Source organism: Beta vulgaris, chromosome 6 (assembly GCF_026745355.1).
Source record: "Beta vulgaris subsp. vulgaris cultivar EL10 chromosome 6, EL10.2, whole genome shotgun sequence".
Classification (NCBI taxonomy): Eukaryota; Viridiplantae; Streptophyta; class Magnoliopsida; order Caryophyllales; family Amaranthaceae; genus Beta; species Beta vulgaris.
This window is the reverse complement of record NC_079207.1, coordinates 70133318-70155177: the sequence shown is the minus strand read 5'-3', so window position 1 is coordinate 70155177 and position 21860 is coordinate 70133318. Positions and strand designations below refer to the sequence as shown.

The 21860-nt window shown below is 33.8% G+C and overlaps 1 protein-coding gene and 1 long non-coding RNA gene across 3 annotated transcripts; one reads left to right on the top strand and one right to left on the bottom strand.

Annotated features, from left to right (window-relative positions):
* The first annotated feature begins 2443 nt into the window (after positions 1 to 2443).
* On the top strand, positions 2444 to 5943 carry LOC125499067 (uncharacterized). 2 transcript variants are annotated; one of them, XR_007275736.2, is made up of 6 exons: positions 2444 to 2701; positions 3171 to 3268; positions 4175 to 4237; positions 4367 to 4699; positions 4842 to 4928; positions 5538 to 5943. It is a non-coding gene; the product is annotated as an uncharacterized LOC125499067 (long non-coding RNA). The 2 variants fall into 2 exon arrangements; XR_007275734.2 differs by having other exon boundaries at positions 2447 to 3268.
* A 9236-nt stretch (positions 5944 to 15179) lies between these two features.
* Positions 15180 to 18777, bottom strand: LOC104897883 (expansin-A10). The gene is made up of 4 exons (XM_010684848.4): positions 18630 to 18777; positions 18356 to 18543; positions 17592 to 17880; positions 15180 to 16034 (listed from the first exon to the last, which is right to left on the bottom strand). Coding segments are annotated over exons 1-4 (786 nt in total). The 5' UTR covers positions 18632 to 18777; the 3' UTR covers positions 15180 to 15727.
* Between the last annotated feature and the right edge of the window lie 3083 nt (positions 18778 to 21860).

The following is a 21860-nucleotide window of genomic DNA, read 5'->3' as shown; positions in this document are numbered from 1 at the left end:
TGTTTGAGTAAAATGACATTTATAAATATTTTAATACAATGTGTAGTAGTATTATTAGAGGCAAAGAAAAAAAACATTGAACATATCTGTACCTAATCCTCCAAAGAAAAAGCTCATATTAAGAGCTTTTTTATTTTGAGAGTTTTCATTTCAAAACTCTCTCTAAAACTCTATTTTACCAAACACCCCTTTTAGAGTTTTTGACTAACTCTAAAAATGATCCAAAACTCTCTTTTTACTCCAAAACTCTCGTTGTCAAACATTCCTTCTACCTTTCAAGTGTCAGCCCTAAGGTCATTTTGGTTGCAACTTGCAAGTTGAAATTACACTTATTAAGTAATTGTTTCTTTGTAAACTTCTAAAGATCTACTTGTTAGATAAGGTAATTAAAATCACAACTTTCATGAGAAACTTCTTTCATCTAGAAAAACTTATAAACAAGCACTCTTTGCCATTTTATAGGAAAATTCTTAGGTGGACATCTTATAAATGACCATATTAATGGTTCAAAATGGTTTAGGATGGAAAATATTTGCACACAATATCATTCCAAGACATAAAAGACAATTTTTTATTATCACCAATAATGTATATATAGTTAAAGATATTATATTAATGTCAATTTTGTATATGCTTTAGCAAACATAAAAATAAATGTAAAAAAAATGAAAATCTAATAACAAACAGTGAGAATAATATATAGAAAAAGATGGTGAGACCATGTCCAAAAGATATTCAAATTATTATGCTGGGATGAATGAGAAGTAAAAGTGTTCATTGAATTATAACGATCAGAGTGAGTAATATTTGAGTTAAAATGCTGAAGAAACAAATTTGGAGAATTATGTTTATATAGTGAAATTATTCATGTCTATACAAATATATTAAAAGGCGTGCGAAAACAAGAAACTGTGCCACATGGCGCTTTCCCTAGAGAGTTTTAGTTCATGTAATCCATGTACAATAAAAAAATTAAGAAATTGCAAAGTATAGGGGGTTTGATCCCAAGACCTCAAGTACATGTACTAAAGTTTTAACCACTAGGCTAAGTTATATTTAGTTTTACTGTTATAAAGTATTATATTAATGAATGAATTTTGTGCTTACCCGAGGCATAGTCCGGGCCTAATAACTAGTTTTATAATAAAATCAAAGTTATTACTTCTCCCATTGTTTCATTTCTTTTGAAATAGAAAAAATAAGTGGATAAGAATTTTATACAAAAAAAAAATCTACTTAATTTATTTTTATTAAATAACTTTTGATCTCATTAAAGAAAAATTAAATACTCTATAGACAAAGTTTTTCCTGATATTTTTAATTAAATACTACCTCCGTTCTTTTTTAGTTGCAACATTTGACAAATTGCACTATTCATATTCTCTTATTTGACCACATTTATTGATTTATATGTTAAACAAAATATAGTCATGTGGGGTCTTGTTTGATTCGTTTCAATGTAAGCTTTCATAATATCAAATTTTATAATTTTTACTTACATACAATTAGAGATAAAACGATTTGAAATTGTACATTGGCAAGCGTGAAAGTCAAAACGTTGCAACTAAATAAAAATAGAGGTAGTATACTCTTTAATTTTCTCAAATTTATATTTTTGACATCCAATTAAATGATGACTTGAATATAGAATTGGATAGGGTACGTAGCTATTTATTTGCATCAAATGGTCAAGTTATCAACTTCAGACACCAAACTATGGGGCCTATACTCATCTATCACTTAAATTAGGTGATTGTTACATGTTTACCACCGGCATATATCTTAATACACTGGGGAAACCCTTTCCCTTGGTAGATGAAGTAAATAGACAAACTAGGAGACATACGCGTAGGGGAAATGGCAACAGTGGAGCAAGGGTTCTTCATCCTCAGAGACAAAATATAAGCAGTGGTGTCCAAGAGTGTTGGGAACACTTTAAGCTACTATCAAATAGCAACCACCAACATCTCAACTATTCTCTACTTTTATCACTTAGAAATTTATTGTTCATAATGCATTTTATGAAAAGGGATCTTTAAGATCAACAAAAATATATATGATCATTATCAATTTATATTTATCTTGTTAGATTGATAATAATTAAAAAACATACACTTTCTAATTAAATAAGTGAAACACTTTTCTCAAACAGTTTTTGCATAAAATTGAATAGTGTTATACTTATTTCAAAATGGAGGTAGTATACAAATAATAGCATTATTTACAACAATGGAATCTTACACCTTTTAAAAGTAGGAGTTCCCAACACTATTCCTTTCAATAGTATTATGGGTGACAAAAGGTTGAAATTTACTATTCATTTCACTATCATGTGCTGCTCACATGACTTCCCTTAGTTCCACAATCCCAGCCTCCATGCACATGCGCCTCACGTGATTCGGCTGATTTCTAACCTCCACGCACTCTTCACGTGCCATTGGAGGCGCCTTACCAGTTGTGGCCAAATCCTTCTGAGCCACAAGTTCCTTATTCTCTCTCCTCTCTCCTCTCTCATCTTTCCTCTTTTGCGATTGCAATGCAATCTTCTTCCCTATATGAAACCCTAATTTCTTATGAAATCTTCAGCCATTAATTATTATTAGCGGAGAAATCATGCAGTTTCATCACCAGCAAACATCATTTATGATACCAGCGCTTTTCGTCGTCGAGCTTCAAAGCACAGTTAAGTTCAATCACGGAGGTATGAATTTTTGATTTTTTTTTTCTTTCAGATTTTCGTTCTTTTACCTTTTCAAAGACTTTGCTCTAATTCGAATTGAAAGAACGGACCAAAATCTAAGAATCGATTTGTTATCTACCTTCTTCACGTTTTGGTTTGTTTTAGGTTTGCCTATTCTCCTCAAGTTCTTATTTTTACACCTGTAATTTGTTGAATGGGTCACAATTTTGTGTGTGTTTTGCAATTATTTTGTGTTTACTTCTTGATTGATTTTGGGTTCCTCATATTTATGAATTTGATTGAAGTGCAAATTACTTCAAGTTCTTCTTTTTAAGTCGTCTGAACTTATTTTTTGTTTTGCTTACTTGATTTTCACTTCATTCATGAAACCGATCGTACGATGCTTATTTGATTTTGGGTTCCTCAAATTTTCACTTTATTATTTGTTTTGCTTATTTATGAAACCGATCGTAATGGCTGGAATCCGAAGTCTACTGCATCGCCGGTGTTGTCGTCATCCTCCACTACCGCTTCGGAACAGCAGCACCAACAGCAGCATTTCAACAACAACAACAACATTAGAGACAGGTTAGTGTTTAATGCTTGACTTTTTATGTCTCAATTTTGGATTTTATGATGTTTTTGAGTTGTAGGTAATAACAATTTCTTGCTTGTTTCAAATTGGTTTAGCTCATTCTGATTTATGGTGTTGATTAGTTTTTTTTAAAGAAGTTTAAGGGTTTTCTTTATAAATGGGTAACTACAAGATAAATTCTAGAGTTAGTAGATATGGTTTGTTAATGATGTACCAATACAGAACAAGATCACAGTACGGTGCTTTGCTCTTTCCTAGCTCGCATTAACCTCCTTTTCTGCTTTTCATAACTCCCAAGCATTTGTGTTCCAGCTACCAGCATCTGGTCTTTGTCTGAACATTTTAGATCCAACTTGTGTTGGTTTGGCGTAGTCCTTGTTTCCTAATGCTACCTCTATTACAAAATAAACAAGCTGCTTTTCGACTTTAATAGTCAAAAGTTGCTAGCTTTGAAATATGAATATCAATTTATTAGTTGCTACAATAAAGTGACAATATAAAAGCTTATTTATTTTCCATCAACTTGGTCTGGAAGCTGCCAATTAGATGCATTTGCCACTCAAGAGCATTATGCAAAGATAAACATGCAAAATAGATCAAATCGAATATCAATTTCAATTTCTATTATATGTTATAAACATGCAGAACAGCTTTCGCGGTTCTATTTCTTGCTTCTTTTTACCTTTGCTTCCCTTTTCTGTCTTTGTACTGGCATGTCTCCAGCTTTCATGCACAAGTATAACATAGGTTACCTGGTCTCTTTATTCTACCAGGTCTTAGTTCTAATAATTTTCTTCCTGGCACTGCTCTTAACTATTTATCCACTGAATTATTGTTTATATAATATTCTAATTTCTCCTAAAGAAATTGTCACATTATTTATCTGGATATGTCTATAGGTCTGATATAGTTGAACAGAGTGGAGAAGTTTCAAGATCAATTGCTGGCCCAAGTTCTTTCAGGTATTGTCTGCTTATTGTTTAAATGCATTCTTTTGGCCTGTTGGCTCCTTCGTATCTTCTGATGTCTTTCTTGCATTAGTCCAGTTTTAAGTTGCTCATCTACTCATCTGTTTGAATTGCTTTTTTCAGGGAACACTATGCTCATTCTGAACTGCACGGGAGAGAAACCCATTGCCTTGTGTACACGCAAGTAATCCAATATACCTTCAAAAGCAAGTCATTTCCATGTAGCATTGATTTTTCAAAGCACCGGAAATAGAAGGCTACTCCATCAGGAAGCTTCATAAAAAGTTTCTTTGTTGCACAAAGTGATGAACAAAAGGCGCAAACAAATGGCGTAATCTAGCAGTTCGAACATAACCTAACTCATAAACAAAACCACCTCCTTCCACTTTCTCTATAATCCTCATTAGTGCAATGCTCTAGAAATATACGGTTGCAGCAAAACAATTTCATTTCAGGGTAAGTTATCCATCTCTCTTGAATGTCTCTCTTAATTATCTACTTTAATCAATGTTTGTTCATTTAATATATCAGTAGTGGTTGTTTTACATTTGGTGAAAATTTTGTACGCGATAACTTTGGTACCGTATTGGTAATTTAGGCCTCCAGCGATAAAATTCTTGTGGATTTCTCTCTCTGAGGTAACTCTCCAGTTTGTGATTCTGTCCCTCCTCCAAGCCCTCGAGAGGTAGAATTTCAGATAAAGTCATGTGTGAACTTGAGATTCTTTTTAGTTAATTTATGCATTATCTAATTTATTTTTTTTTGGAGTATTGTCCATCATATTGTGATTGTAATAATTAGGGTTTCCTTTACAGTGGGTTAATATGAAAGCAATTCTGTTCCAAACTTGACTTCTTAGCCTTTTAGGGTCTTGTGACTTTAAAATTTGGTATTGTAAGATTCCTATTTCGTGATTCATTGATGTCTGGCCTTAAATTGGATTGATTTTAGGATTTTTCTCGCATGTTATTTGTATACAAGAGGTCTGCTTTGTGATTTCTATCTCTCTTCTATTCTGCATTAGTGCTTATTAGATTCAGAATTTTTCGCAGTCTTGAGAAAACATTACGAACAATTCCTTGTAAAAGAAATGTGATAACTTTTTATTCATTCAATTCTAAACCACGGCTTATTTCCTTCATTCTGCACATTTCTATGTTTGTTTTTACTTATTGACTTGTGTCCTCCGTCTAGGTTGCCTGTTTATTTTAGTACATGAAAGTGATCAAAACCATGGAATTTATGGAGATAGTTTTCTGCATATACTATGTGCTAACATAGCTGCATTACACAGGTCTTCCCTTTTCTTTTCGCCTCTTTTTTTGGACCAACAATGTTCCTGGCTAACTTAATGCTGCTTGACGCATCGTCACTTCAATTGAGCAGGAAGAAGACGGCCACAAGAGTATTTGTGTATATAGAAGTCTTGAACATCTTTTTCTTTGGGTGGGTCCATGTATTGGATTTTATGGTTTGTAGCTAAACAAGTAGAAGTCTATCTGCTACTTGTAAGCATGCAAGTATCTCGATATGTTTGCTTCTTATTGGACAATGATTTCGTTCTTAATTTTTTTCATTTTAGATGATATAATGTACTTTGGTTAAGCATAGTTTGTTATACTTCATCTTTAGATGTCTGAATATGTAACTTATTAAGACATATATATATGAAATTCGAGAAGCAAGCTTTTCGTTTTCTATCCTATGTTTTGTTCCATAATATAAACCCTTATGATAGTAAAATAGTGCTCTGGTGCTTACATTGGAAAACCTGATCACTACCATAATCTCTTATACTTGTTATTTCACTTTCAATCCAGGTAAATACTAGAGCAAGCTATATTTCTGTAGTAAAAATTAGTAATGCATATATGTTGATCTTATCAACCTTCATTTCTTAACAATTGTAACATATTTTTGGATGTTTCATAATATGTGTACTATTCTTTTTTTGGGTGAGGTTTATCTAAAGAAAACTTTATTCTATTATAATTATATGGATATAGTTCACGGTCTCCCAATGATGTGCGCCATATACATAAGTTCCAATATTATAAAATGAAGGTGATATATTCCGTGATGTATTTTTAGTTTGTGGATTTTTCGGATTTCGTCGGCCAAGGACGATTGTTGTTCAGGAATCATTCAAAGATCTTGGTCAAATTCCCTTTGGTTGGTACTATTGTGTGCAAGATTAATTTCTTTTTGTTCACTTTATTCTATTTACACTTCCAATCTATTTTTAGTTTACAGGGAAAAAAACAAGTGAAAGATGAAGAAAGGACGAGAGGGGAGGGAGTAAGAAGGCGGACGAGTAGGAGTTGATTTTAAAAAAATTGAAAAATCATAAAGATGAGTAAGAAAGAAAGGGAAAGAGAAAATAATACATTTTTCTTTTTATCGTAGAATTATTAATATTAACCATATCTTAAATTGCTCAAGAGTGGGCGTTCAAATTTCCAACTACAAATAGTTGTGGATAAGGAAGATACATATAATTACGAAAAAGGTAGAATTACGTTACAAAAAGGCGATAATATCTAGAGTGGGCTTTGGGTTGTATTACTCAAAATTTATGTTTTCGTATTTAACCATTTGAGTGAACTATATTTTTTCGTGTTCGAGTTTGGGAAAAGAATGTAACACTTGCCATTACGATATTTTGGGGTAGCGTGCGCGTAGCGCACGGTACAACAACTAGTAATTGAGACATAAAATAAATAATATTACTAGTATAGTACATTATCCATGTACTTTTAGAGTTGGCAATAATCCATTTTTTGGTGGATTATTCACCCACCCGCTCCAGATAAACGGGTGAAAAAATTGAAAACTGGCAATGACTCGGGTAGCGGGGGTGGGGGTCAGAGATGGGTGAGACTTTTTTGAGCCATCACCTGCTTCATCCATCCATCTATGTTTATATTATATATAATATATATATATATATATATTATATATAATATATAGAGAGAGAGAGAGAGAGAGAGAGAGAGAGAGAGAAGAGGCAAGATCACATGAGAATGCTCCTTACATGAGAAATGAGAATGAATCTCAACCACACGATTGGTTTAGAATTACAACACTTATTCATTAGAGTTATATCCCTCTAAAAAAATTTGAATTCAAAAAAATTTTTGTTTTTTTGAATTTTGAAAATTCAAATATTTTGTTTTTGGAGTTACGTCACTTTTTCATTATAGTTACATCACTTATTCATAAGAGTTATAACGTGTAAAATTCATTCTCATTTCTCATATAAGTATGCATTCTCATATGAACTCACGTCTATATATATATATATATATATATATATATACATATACAATGAGATAGTCAAATACGCGCGCGTTCATCTCGCATAGGAAGATAAAAACACGCCTAGAGTCACTATACAAGAGATTATTAATTAACAAATGTATTTTATTACTACTATGACTAGGTTGTAAGTGGACTGAACTGGCTGGACTAGATTGGACTTTGCCAAATCCAAATCTCATTCCAAAGTCTTTTGGACTCGAAAAAATTGAGTACAAATCTGATCCAAACTTTTTAGTCCAATTTTTTTTTTCTTAAATGTAAATCAAGTACAGTCCAATCCGATTATTATAATTTTTCTCCAGATTTAGATTCACAACGTTACTCATGATTGAATCATAGATATTTGAAAGATTGGACACATCTTACATCCAGCACTGCATAAAGTTTCATACATCTTTAAAATATTATAAAATGCAAATTGCAAAACACTAAAGGTGACAAAAGAACTAAAGTGACTTTTGCCTTTTCAGTTCTCATCTTGGACTTTTGGAGGTAAGCGAAAATTTTGGCGTCAAGTAAAAGAATTTAGAACAGAAATGCTAAAATATCCCAATTTTCAACAAAAGTTTTAAATAATTATTTAAAAATATACATTATATGTAAATATATTTATATATTATACGTCAAAATATTATTTTGGACTGGATTGGACTTGTTTGACTCCAATGGGGTGAATCTAAATCTAGTCTTGTAAATATTGGGACTCGGAAATTTGAGTTCAAATCCAACCCAAATATTTTTGAGTCTAATCAAGTCCGACAAATATGAACTGGATTGGATTGGACTTGGACTTCTCGAAATCCACTTATACTCCTAACTATGACTACTTCTAGTTCAGTAATCTGTTAGGGATGATGAAACAATCAACCTAAAAAGCCATGGTTGTAAAAACCAACCTAAATATCACTTTCACCAAATAAGTTCTTTTGTGTTGTTCGACCACGTGAAAAAGGCAAAACCTCAACTTAAAAGTTATATTTTTAAACATCCACAATAATTTTTCTTTACTCCTACAATGTATTACAATAATTGAAATACTTCGAGGTTGAACATGTTGAGCCACAACACTAACAACAATACATTTGGCATTTTAGTTTAATTCTGAGATGATGAATTCGAATTTGTTTAAATATGACATAATCATGTGTAAAGAAACATAAGTTTGTATAAGGCATTTTGGAAAGTCATTTAAAAGAAATAATATATAATCTGATAATTCAGACCGAAAGGTAACAACTTCAGCAAGTTTCAATACCTTTCGACATGTTCTTTACAAACTTAATAAGTTCTACTCCCTTCGTGTCATAATATATAGTAATTACTTTTTTCTTTTCACAAAAATTAAGGAGATGGCCGATGGGAGGGAGTAGTAGGATTCTGAAAAAATATATTTGATAAAGTACTTTTATTTTGGAACATAATCCTTTTATTTTCTCTTTCCTTCAAAAAAAAAAATCAAATTTCAATAAAGTTTCCTTGAAATGGTGTAAATCAATAAATATGAGCATATTTTGAAAGAAAGGTAAGAATGTTTTAGGAAATTTGTGTAAAAATTGAGGATAATTTAGTTAAAACAAATTAATAAATAATAAAGTAGGCACAATATTTTGGAACACCTAAAATGAAATATAAGCACTATATTATGAGACAGAGAGAGTAATACATTTATTTTCCGAATAAGAAGTTATGTTAAGGGTATGTCATTCCCTCCTTGATTTACATGCGTATTGGTTAATGGTTATACATTTGTATGATTTACAAAGGACCAAATCCAACCCAAATAAACTTGTATAACCAATACGCATGTATCATTTTTGTTTTGTTTCACTAAGTCTAATTCAATCTAACAATATTAAATTTTTGTCTTGACAAAAAAAAAATTAGTCCTTATTTATAGGTAAAAACAACTCAATAGTAAAGTTATTCTGATAGCACAACTGTTACTAATGAAAGTGAAAATAAAAGCAATTTCCTTTTCTATTATTCTAAGACCATCTATTTGGTGAAAATGAGCTCAGACATACTTAGCTGAAAATAATATGATTTTAAATTTCACTCCAATTTATTGGGTTTAAATAAATCTAATATACATATATGAAGTAAATAGTAATGAAACTATGAAAGCAACATGGCCTAAATTCACATTTAACTAATCATATACGTATCTAATAAAAACATAACTAACATATTTCTCTCTCTCAAACCCTAGCCTCCCCTCTCCTTTTCTCTCTCCACCCTAGCCTCCCTTACCCTTTCTTCACATATTAGGGGCTGCCATGGATGTTTTCATCCATGGTAAGCCCCTTTTTCCCTTTTATTTCCAGTTTTTAATTCATTTTCTTGTTTTGTTCAATAAATTAGTCTCTTTTTATGAGAGTTTCTCAAACCTTGTATGGGGTTTTTAGTTTCTGTTTGGAAATCTCCTTCTCCCCTATGGGAGTTGTGAGTATGGTTTTGTTGTTTTTAGGTATGAGAAATTATTCTCATTGGTTGAAGTTCGAGACTCAACATGAAAATATTGGAATCTCGGATGCGGTCAACCTGACTCGATCAAGAATGTTCTTCCCAAACTATACAGAATGATAGACTTCCTCATCAATAGCTGCTTGATTCAGCAAATACAAGAGGGTTGTGCTGTATTGTTCGATCTGGTTCATTGTAGTTTCTTCGAAGATGAATTTGATTTAGTCTTGGTTAATTGTATCTTGTTTTACTTTAATACCTATTGTAGATGCCGTTTGGCCTTTAATTAATGAAATTTCTCTTTCAAAAAAAAAAAAAACTAATCATATACGTGTTCATCGAGAGCACTCATGGTACACCCGGGTGTACCATGAGTATGGTACACCCAGGTATTTTTGTAATAAATTACAACTCCATGGGCACGTTTGTAATTTCGCGTACTCTCTCTCATCTTCCTCTTTCGCGTGCTTTCACTACCATTTTTTCCGGCAATGCTGTCGGGCCTGCCGCTGCTCATTTCCGACGGAGTGTGCGACGGTGGTGACCGTTCAAGTCTTCGTCATATTTGTCGTCGTCGTTGTTTTAGGACTCATTTCTCTCAATTCTTTCTCTCTCTTCTTTCTCGTCGGAAACATAGAAATCAAAACTTCCACGATCTGAAATTCATGAGATGATGATGATGAGGCGACTGAAATTCCACGATCTGAAAGTCGACAAATTTGAAATTCGCGAAACAAAAAGAAACGAGTTGAAATTCGTCGATTTGTTCAATTTCTCATTGTTCATTTGTGTTGTTCTTGCTGTTTTGCTCATTGTTGTTCATTTGTTCAATTGATCTGTTGTTGTTGTTTTGTTGTTGTTGTTTCAATAGTTCTCTCTCCTCCTTCCTTCCAAACACAACAATGGAGATCTAAAATTCGCGAAAAAAAAAAGAATTTTCCAGATCTAAAATGGAGGAAGAAGATGATGAGTAAATGACAAAGTTTGCTCGTTTTGGTAAAAGTGTGTTCATTTTCTTAAATGAGTAGAAATGCTTGCTCATTCTACTCATTTGCTCATTTGTTCATTCTACTCATTTGCTCATTTTGCTCATTTGCTGAAAATAGCATTGGGTGTACCATGAGCATGGTACACCCAGGTCTACTATAAAGATTCTCGTGTTCATCAGGTAAAATGGAAAGCCTCTTTAGTAGTTCACACGAAACCTGCCGCCATTTGTGGGCTTGCATTTGGTCCTTTGTAGCTTATTAGTTATTTCTCACCCCTTCCATTTCTTTTAATGGTTAAACTTTGAGTTAAACACTATTTACAAATTTATGTTTGATTATCGTTGTGATTAATGGGTAAGGAAAAATATATTCATGTGAGATCTTGTTATATTCGTCTCAGTAAGTATTTTTGGAATATCAACTTTTTCACAAATTCTCATATACGGCCGGCCAAATTATAACTTCGCGTGTGGTCGGCCCATATATGAGGCCTAGGCGCGGATATAATACCTCAAAACCTCCTCCTTCCTTTTTTTCCCACTTCTTCCCGCATCCCAATTCAACAATTTGTACGCTTCAAATATGTCAACAACAATGGCATCCTCACACCACACTTTCTCCCTCCTTCATTTTTACCCATCACCTTGAGACCAGAACTTTGATGGAAGTCCTTCGAAGTCCTTCAAATCTATCAACAACAACTTGACGAGTGTTTATCGCAGGTTAAATGAAAGGCCTTCGAATTCATCATAGTCCAGAAGTCTGTTGTTTGTTAGCCATTACTACTACTTGATATTGAAATTGCACATCAGGAATAAATACTTTGGTCTAACAGCATGGGGCTACACTTCAACTAATCGACCATAAAATAAATGATTAAGAAAATTAATGGAAAGAGAAAGCAAGGAAACTTTTACCCAGAAACATGAACAACATTCATGCTAATCTATTTTGATGGAATTTGAAATTTAAAAAAATTATTTTGTTTAATCTTATGAGTAATCTCGTTAACCACCTTTATTTATACGAGTAACCTCATTTAATCACACGAGTAATTTCAATTGTTCACACAAGTAACCCCCTATTTATTAATGCGAGTAACCTCATTCGTTTATAAAGAGTAACCCTATTTAATTTATTCATACTAACCATTAACCATATGAGTAACCTCGTATTGTTCAAATAAATAACCTCAACTGTTCATACAAGTAACCCCACTTATTAATACGAGTAACTTCATTCGTTCGTAAGGAGTAACTCATCTATTCATACTAGTGACCCCATTTAATCATAATCAGTAACCTCATTTTGTTCACATAAGTAACCCCATTTTATTCGTATCAGTAACCCCAATTGTTCATACAAGTAACCCCCACTTATTAAAACAAGTAACCTCATTCGTTAATAAGGAGTAACCCCATTTATTCATACTAGTAAACTCATTTAATCATGTGCGTACCCCTATTTGTTCACATAGGTAATTTCATTTTGCTTATAAGAGTAACCACATTTCTTTATAGGAGTGGCATTGTTCTATTGTTAAATGTAACCACATACTCATACAAGTAAATCCATTAGATAGTAACTCCAACTGTTAAGAGTAATTCATCTATTCATAAGAGTAACTCTATTTGTTCATAAGGGTTTGTGCATAAGGGTCAACTTCAAAAGGTCATATCTCATAGTAAGCTTAATATTTTTGGAATATTTAAGTTAAGGATGAAAATTTGGCTCGATAGATTTCCTACGCCTGGTCAAAAGCTCAATTCTGATGAGAAATGAGTGAGATATGACCATTTGAAAATGAGCTGACGGGCTGACAGGGTGTCTCGTGCGGCCACACCTACCTCTTCCAGAAGAAGGAAAGCCCATTCAAGGACTATGTTAATATAATTTTTACAAATGCAATTCAGAGATGTTAATGTTCAAACATTTATATTGGCAAGCGTGAAAAGGTAAAGAGCAACTATAAGGACACACGTGGATCAAGGAAGATAGGAGGGGAAAGATTCATATGCATGGGTGATAAATTCTGAAATTTTTCCGGTTAAGGTTTGAGGGTGATAATTATATGGAGGGAACCCATTACTCCCATATTGAGGTTAATAATTACTGATGACACTCCCCCTACGGCCCGTTTGGTTAGCGGTACTAAATGATGGTAATGGTTTCTAGTGCAAATTTGTAAAGGCATTCCCATGTCAACCTCTATGGTAATGCTACTTTATATCCAAACACCTATTTCTGTCCTAAAATTTCATTAACCATCCATTACCACTTGAGAAGGTGGTATTGGCATGTAATGAAAATTTATGAAGGAAAACACATATTTTGACATCAAGTTTCATTAGCATAGATGTTAATATTGGAATGTCTTCACAAACTTACACTAAAAAGCATTACCATTACCACAATTTAGTACTACTAACCAAACATGTCGCTAGGATAATAATTTCTCTCTATTTCTCTGGAAAAAGTTGGTACTGCTTTTAGCCGATCTCCTTGAAATCCCTTTGTCTACAACAAATATATTTTGCTTTGTTGTGACCTAAAAAAGAAGGAAGAGAAGGATGGAGCAACAATTGGATCATCTCGAACTACATAAAAAGACAAATTTCACTCCTAAAATATTCCTCTGTAATAATCAACCCCCTAAAATATGCCCTTTTATAGGTGCGTTCTCTTCAACTTAAAAAATTAAGTTTCAGATCCAATAAGTTCAGATAAGTTGCAATCAGGTCCAATCAGGGCAATAAGTTCCAATCAGGTCTAATAAGGTCCAATAAGTTCCAATCAGGTCTAATAAGGTCCAATAAGTTCCAATCAAGTGCAATAAGTTCCAAACAGATCCAATAAGTTCCAATCAGGTTCAATCAGGTCCAATAAGTTGAATCAAGTCCAATCAGGTTTAATAAGTTTCAATTAGTTCAATTCAGGTTCAATAAGTTCCAATTAGTATAGTTCATGTTCAATAAGTTCAGTTTAGATAAGTTCAGGGCCAATAAATTGAAGAGAACACACCCTTAATTATTAAATGGATATCAGGCGTGCTCTAAAAGGAAACTGAGGGACTATATTGTAGCAAAGCGGTATCTTTGGGCTTCCTTTATCCAAATTTGTTTTGTGACAAATTATGTAGACAAATAGTAAATGTTGTATGCATTGTGAAACAGAATTAGTATATTTTAATTAGATTACACTCGTTAATCCAATAATGTTAAATCAATGTGTTCCTATAACAATAATGTTGTTATGAATAACAAAGTGTTCATATTTTCTTAAATTTCAGATTTTTTCAAAGTATTCAAATTTGATAATCTTAGACATGATTAAAACGGATTTTTTCCTTGGATAATGCAAAATTGGGTTTTAATTCCCAAAATATGCCCAAAAAAACTAAAATTCCCTGCGTACCGTCCACGTAGGACGGCACGCGAGATTTTTTTTTTTTAGTAAAACCGCTACTTGCAGTAGCGGTTTAAAGTGCGAGAATTTTTTTTTTTTCAACTTAGGTAAAACCGCTACTCGGAGTAGCGGTTTATTATGAAAACTATATCCGCTTACCATATTTTGCGCAGGTAAAACCGCTATCTGTTAGTAGCGGTTTATATTTATAAACCGCTACTCAGAGTAGCGGTTTATTTAAAATTAAACCGCTACTCAGAGTAGCGGTTTCCGTGGGTTCAAAAAAAAAAAGATAATTTCTCGCGTGCCGTCCTACGTGGACGGTGCGCAGGGAATTTTAGTTTTTTTGGGCATATTTTGGGAATTAAAACCCACTTTTGCATTATTTAAGGAAAAAATTCTGATTAAAACAATTAAACTATAAAATCAGTGAAGACATGACACAAATTATAATTGTATATAAATTTACGTAATACTCCTTTTGTTTTTCTTTTAATTGTTATATTTACATTTTTCACGCATACCAATGCAAAACTTTGACAATATATATCTCTAGTTTTGTATTTATAACAATTATAAAAAGTACATATTAGTACGAATACAACAAGATCCTACATGACTGGTTTTATTCACTTATAAATCACAAATGACAGTCAAAATATAATTTGTGAATATTGTAAAATGTCAAAATGTAACAATTAAAAGAAAACGAAATAGTATTTGCCAAAAGATCTCAACAAAGGAGGACAAATCCTTAGTAATAGATAAAATCACTTCTCATTGGTACTGAAAAATATGAAAATTTTACACTTTGAGAGCTCAATAATTGCACTATATCAGAACTCCAATAGTCACACCTCATCATAATTCATACACAACCTGAATTTTACATAGCAAAATATTACCTACTCCTTACTTCAAATAGTACACTATATTTTGAAAAGAAAAAAAAAAAGATATGCTAAATACTACCGGCGGGTGGTAAAAATTCCACCTCTGCCCTATACCATTTCCCTCAACTGCCTTTAAACAGTAGGAAATATTCCAAATCTCACACAGTTACAAGTGTCACTCCCAACAAAAGGATACCCTAAAAAACAGGGGTAGTTACGGAAAGTGGGGCCTTATAAAATAAGCCACATTTCCCATTTTAACCCCCACTATTAAAAAAAAGTGGTTAATAATCTTCGCGCATTATAATACTAACCCGAGTATATAAACCCTAATTAAAACTATATAGGATAAACTCGAGGCTTATTTTTAAACAAAAGGACCAAAAGGTCATTTCAGAAAATTATGGTGTCCCTTAACGAAATTGGGCACCAGTGTAAGTCTGCCCAAAAGACCAATTAGGAGGAGCAACATTGTAGGATACAATAGTGTGACCATCACTGGCGGTGACCTTAAAGGAAAGAGCCTGCCCATTGAGGTAATTGTTGCTTTGCCAATTTTGGCCCCAATTCCTTGACATAGCTTGCCAACCTGTTCTTGACCCTTTAATGGCAACTCCATGGACATCTCCGGCTCCGGCGACATTAGTGATTAAAACCAAGTTGAAGTAAGAGTGACCATTGATTGTGAACCTTATTCCTCCCTTTCTCCTGCAGGGTACTCTACAAGAAAAAAAATTGTTCTTTGAGTTTCCAATTTGATAACACTCCTTATCTAAAGCTAGCTTCTCATGCATTGTAGAAAAATGCCTCTTTATATGCATTCGTACATAAGATTATCGACGCACACATTGCTATATAAATATATCGTACTAGTCATCACATATGTAAATATATCGGCCTATACTTTCCGTTACAATTTTGCTCACTGTAAGTCTGTAACCTTGGTTGTATAACAATTGCGTTGAAAAATTGTCCTATATCTTTTAAAACACTTTGAGTAAAGCATAATGATATTATAATTGACTAATGACTATCTTTAACATACAAGCTTATCTTCTAATGGAAATCCTATATAAAAAAGCTATACTTTAGCTAAAAGTCCTCATTGCATTTTTTTTTTCCCACTGATTAAAACTATACTTTTGAATTTTAGACGTGGGTATATAAAGAAAAAGTACAATAGTTCTATGTGGTTCTAAAATGTTGGACCACATTACTGACTTTACCCTTTCTTTCACGTTCACTTTATTTCTTTTTGTTCGTTGATATAAGCCAAAAGAGTAAATCTTAACATACAACTTTTCAAACACACTACCACAACTTTTTTGACCCTTTCTCTATCATGGATATCAAAAACCGAAAAACTTTAGACAACTAACAACGGTCTAGTAAATCAACAAATTATCGTTGGGTGAATTAATTAGCTATCGATATAAGACATTCACGTTTTATAAAAATTTACTTTAATTACAAATATCTTTTAAATACGATAAATAAAAATTATAAAAATTATACGGTTGGATTCGTCTTGAAAAATACTATAATAATATTAATTTCTAAAATTTACTATCAATATAAATTGAAAGTAGCTAACAGGTCAAAATTCGACCTTGAATATCGTGCGTGTCTTATTTTGTGAAACAGGGAGGAAGTAGATGTTAACTAGTTAGATTTTTGTCTCGGTGAGTCTAATAGCGCATTTTATGTATATGTACTGCTGCATATAGGCCTAGGGGAAAACCATGCACCTTTTTTGTTTCACATCTATTTATCTAAAATGCTAAATAGGGTTTTTTTTAGATTAAGGTTGTGGTTGATAATTTCTTTTAAGTACGAAGTATTATACTTACTTCGTTTCAAGTATTATACTTATATTATAAAATGCTTTGTTTACAAATAAAAGTGGTGAATCTTCCCTAATAAAGTCTAATTCAAGAAGAGGAAGTGTTGGGGGATTTTTGATTTATAATAGGCCTCTGGATGGAGACCTTGTGTGAGCGGTTTCTTCTTTAACTTTTTTAAAAAATAAACTCGTACTTAAAATGCTACTTTGAGTAAGATCTCATCAATACTTCCTCGGCTTTTTTACTTGCATCATTTTATTTACAACACTATTTATCAATCAACTTTGTTAAGCTATTATCTCGCGGTCATTATATAAAAGACATTGTTAAACGGGGTCTTATTGTTATATTCTTCTCAAATGCAAAGATTCTAAATATCAAATTTTTATTATCGTTACTTATACGATATTGAAGTTCAAAAAAGAAAATATACCTTCGGTACGCAACTGGGATAATACCAGCACGGTACTGAGCAATGTGTTGAAAAATAGGCTGAGAAAGATCAAAGTGGTGAAGAGGAGGATCACAACAGCCACCTGGTGGGCAGAAATTGGTAGCAGTGACAACAATTGTGCCATGAAGACACCATTTTGGGTCATCAACACATCTAATCTCATAGCACGAACCACATGCTAGTCCATTGTTAAACAATGCTGTGCTTAGTGCTGCAGTGTTTGTGCCGTACCCTTGACTGTATAAATTTCCATACCCACATGCTCCTCCTGCAGATCACGGAGTATTAGAGCTTGTTTGGTTAACCTTTAAATACGTAGGAAATTAGAATTCCTAAGAAGTAGGTATATGCGTTATTTAGTTGGCAAAAACATGGGAAGTAGAACTTCTTAGGAAGTTCTATTTCCTACAAAATGGAGGAAATAACTTACCTAAGCCCCCTAGATAAGTGGAAATTTTCATGGAAAATTCTTCCTAAGAAATGAAATTTCATACGCAATGCAAATTCAAGGGAAGCTATACTTTCCAACTTCAACCACACGACTGTATAATTTAGTGTACATTACTCCATTTGTCTAAAAATATAGCTAGTAAGTAGTAAGAAGTAGTTAGAAATTATAATAACTTATAGCAACGCACGAAAACCTCTGGGACTTAAAGGTTTTGTTTCGGAAACTCCAACTGTTTTCGTGCTACATACATATATACAAATATGTTTTAGTATTATATGTATATAGATCTTACCCATAGTGCCAGAAGCATCACCACCACCATAAAAAGTGGCATGAGCATTAGTCCAACCTCCTCCTCCTCCTCCACCACTTCTACCATATCCTCTTCCTCTATGATATGCTCGTCCTCTACCATATGCTTCAGCAATTGAGAATAATGTGAGAATACTCACTAACAAGATTTTAGCAGCTGCCATTTTCCTGCAAAATTCAAGCAAATGTTTAGTTGTTTAGTTGTTTTGTTTACTTTTTTTTGGGGGGGAGTAAGACAGAGTGAAGAAGTTTACATGTGGAGGAAGAAGAAGTGGGGAAATTCCAAGAAAGAGAAAGAGAGATGAGAAAGAAGTGAGTTGAGGAGAATAAGGAGGGAAAGAGGAGAATAAATAGAGTGATTTGGGGGAAGGTAGGGACTGCTTTTGGTAGCTTAGTCACATTTACACATAACACATTGACATACAAATGGGGTTAGTCTGGGGTCCAAATATGGGGAACAGTGGAACAGTATTTCTGAGGGAAAACATTGGTTATTTATTGCTCTTGAGTCCTGATAGTAAAATCATTAAGGTGAGTTTGTCACTTGAAAAAAAAAATGATAGTAAAAAAAAGACTAAAAGAGCAAAGAGAAAGTCAGTTCAAGTAAAAACACCCTCCATAACCACCTTCTAAAGTAAGAAGGGCATTGCTATTATACATTGCTCCATTTTCAGAATTACACCTTGTTCTTTTGGATGGAACTTTAAGCCCTGTTTTTATTTATTTATTTTCAATTTAGTTTAGTTCTGTTCAGTTCAATTTAATTCAGTTCAGTTTAATATTGATAATGATGATGATGATGTTATTGTCATTATCATCGAAATTGGGTCATTCCAGGTAGCAAAGGAGAATAAAGTAATTATACCCCATATTGTACTCAGTAGCAGATGGAACAAAATTTCCTACGAGGACAATCTCTGTCGCATGGAGGGTTTGTATCTCCCGAGACCAATTCTCAGTCATGACCGATTTTACGTAGCCATTTCTAAAAGTCACGAGTAAAAATTGTCCAATAAGTCCAAATTTATGAGAAAGAACATGGGAAATCTAATACTTTAAAACTATTTCGGAGGAAAAAAAATTGAAGAATGTAATGTGGAGAGCGTTTCTAAGTTAATTGACCCCCTCACTAGTTACTGGGATGAAGACCAAGTTCATGCAAATTCTCTCCCTTTTGATCGAGGCGGTTGAGATCCCTAATTTACCTCGACCATCTCAACCATTGGATGATGTCTTTTTGTGGGGCTGCACCAAAATTGGTACGTATTTTGTTAAATCAGGCCATGACTCTATTATTTTTTTATGAACTCATAAACATATGTTGTTGGTTGTTCTAAGAGAGGTTGGGGCACTCTGAAAAGAAGAAATAGGGGAATTAGGGTTTATGGTGCGTGGGATGAAGAGAGGAAAGGGGATAAGTGGATTATTGGCGCTGATGAAGAGAAAGGAAGAGAGAGGAAAGAGGGGGATTAGGTTAGGGTTTAGGGTTCATGGGGTGAAGAGATGAGTGGGACGAACGTGGTTGGCACTGGGACTTATATAATGATCCAATTAACTGATCCGGTGGTAATTAATAGCTGAACCGGATCACTTAATTAATCCGACGTTTTGTGTCATTTAGCATTTTTTCCATCCACTAGTGCTCCTACTAAAAAAAGGAAACGGATTAATCTTTTGAAGACATCCAGGAACGGAAAATGCTGGTACAAAGGATGAAGATAATATATTAAAGTGCATAGGAGTACATAACTAATATTACTAAACAAATATTAAGAATGTAAAGTTACACAGCTTTTTAAAACTGTTTCTGATTCATGTACTTAGATTCCCATGTGATGGACTTTCTTGTTATTTTCACTTATCTCTTATAATCTCCTTCCCTTTTTCATACTTTCAACTTTTGTCTTTTTTGTAATAAACAAGGGGAAGATAATGTGGAACTACTGGATAATAAGCTAAGAAATAATAGTACGTACTAATGAACTTGCAGCTTCTGCCTCAACGGAGCTCAGCGAGCAGAAAAGAGGTCACAACGCTAATGGAAATCCTAGAAGGATCCCCTTTTAACCCAACAAGGTAACTATCTAATTTAGAGAAGTCTTTTTCACTATTTAGAACAGTGGAGCTTTTGATCAAGATCTTCTCGTGTCCCATGTTCGTGCTCTCGCTCAAATTAGAACCGGAGCATAAACACTTGATTGGAGGTTGTTGCAGAGAGAGACAACTTACCCATATTTGAGAATCTCCAGATCTCTAATTATTTACAAATCCCCGAAGCATTTTGTTGATTAACACGCCCTTCCTCGTCTTTGGGTGCCTAGCTATCCACCGTAAGCCTTTCCTCATTTGAACCTCGCAGGCGGCTATAGGAGATGTGAGCTACCCACGTGAATTCACCATCTTTGTTCTGAAGCTTAAGAAGGAAATCTAACGTATCGAATTGAACTAATTGCTTATTTTTCTTATAATAAAGAAAGGTCTTAGTGGTTGCAGCCATAGGGAAAATTGAACCTGACTGATTTCGTAATGTTGACCTCACAGAGCGGTAGTGAAGGAGACAATAAATGGATGGAAATTCTCTACTTTTTTATGGCAACCGTCGCTATCTCTGACGCTCTGAATATCCCGTGTGGTTGTTAATTTCTTACCTTGCCCAACCCTGATGGGACTTTGAATAGTGAGGGATGTGAAGAAGGTGTTAAGCATCCTTTGGACCTTTTTTTATTGTAAGTGCAAGCCGGTCGACTTCTAACTATCACAATTTTCAAATTTGGTAAGATATGAACTTCCCCTGGTCTATGGGAAGCGTATTCATGGGGAGGTTTAAAAAATCACTCCCCGGAGACCCTCGGGGTTAGCTCGAAGGTTTTTCTTGCGCTAGTTATTTATGCCTTTATTCGTTCTTTTTCTTTTGTTGTCCCCAAGTTATAGGCCCCATTTGTTGTTATGCTCTCGTCATTTCTTTATTCTATCCCATCGTTAAAGTGCTCGTCTCTTTTCTTTCCTTATCAAGGAGAAACGGTCGAGCAACTGGGAAGAGCTACTCGACTAAAAGACAAGATAAAACGAATGAAAATGAAGGATAGAGAGGTAGATTTAAAGACAATAAGAAGAAAAAAGCTCAACCCGCGCCAGAGACTAATGAGGCATATGATGGATTCGTTTTAACTGGAATCCTTGCTTGACTGTTCATTCTGTCTTTATTTTATTTGCTAGGAAGTTTTGAGCTCTCTCCCTATCTGAAGCGTAGGGAGTCCCCGCTCCATCGGTTGATACTTAATGAAAAAAGAGGTTCCTAGACAAAGTGCATCCGCCTAAGCAGCAACCAGAGACAAAGTATCGGGCCCTAGATTACATGTAGTAGAGAACAAGGCTGCAAAGAAGCGCACAAGCAACTTCGATTCACTTTCCATCAGATAGGCAAAGATTGATTTCAAGTATACCTCGATGAGAAAGCAACATAGGCCAGCTGGAAATGGAACAAA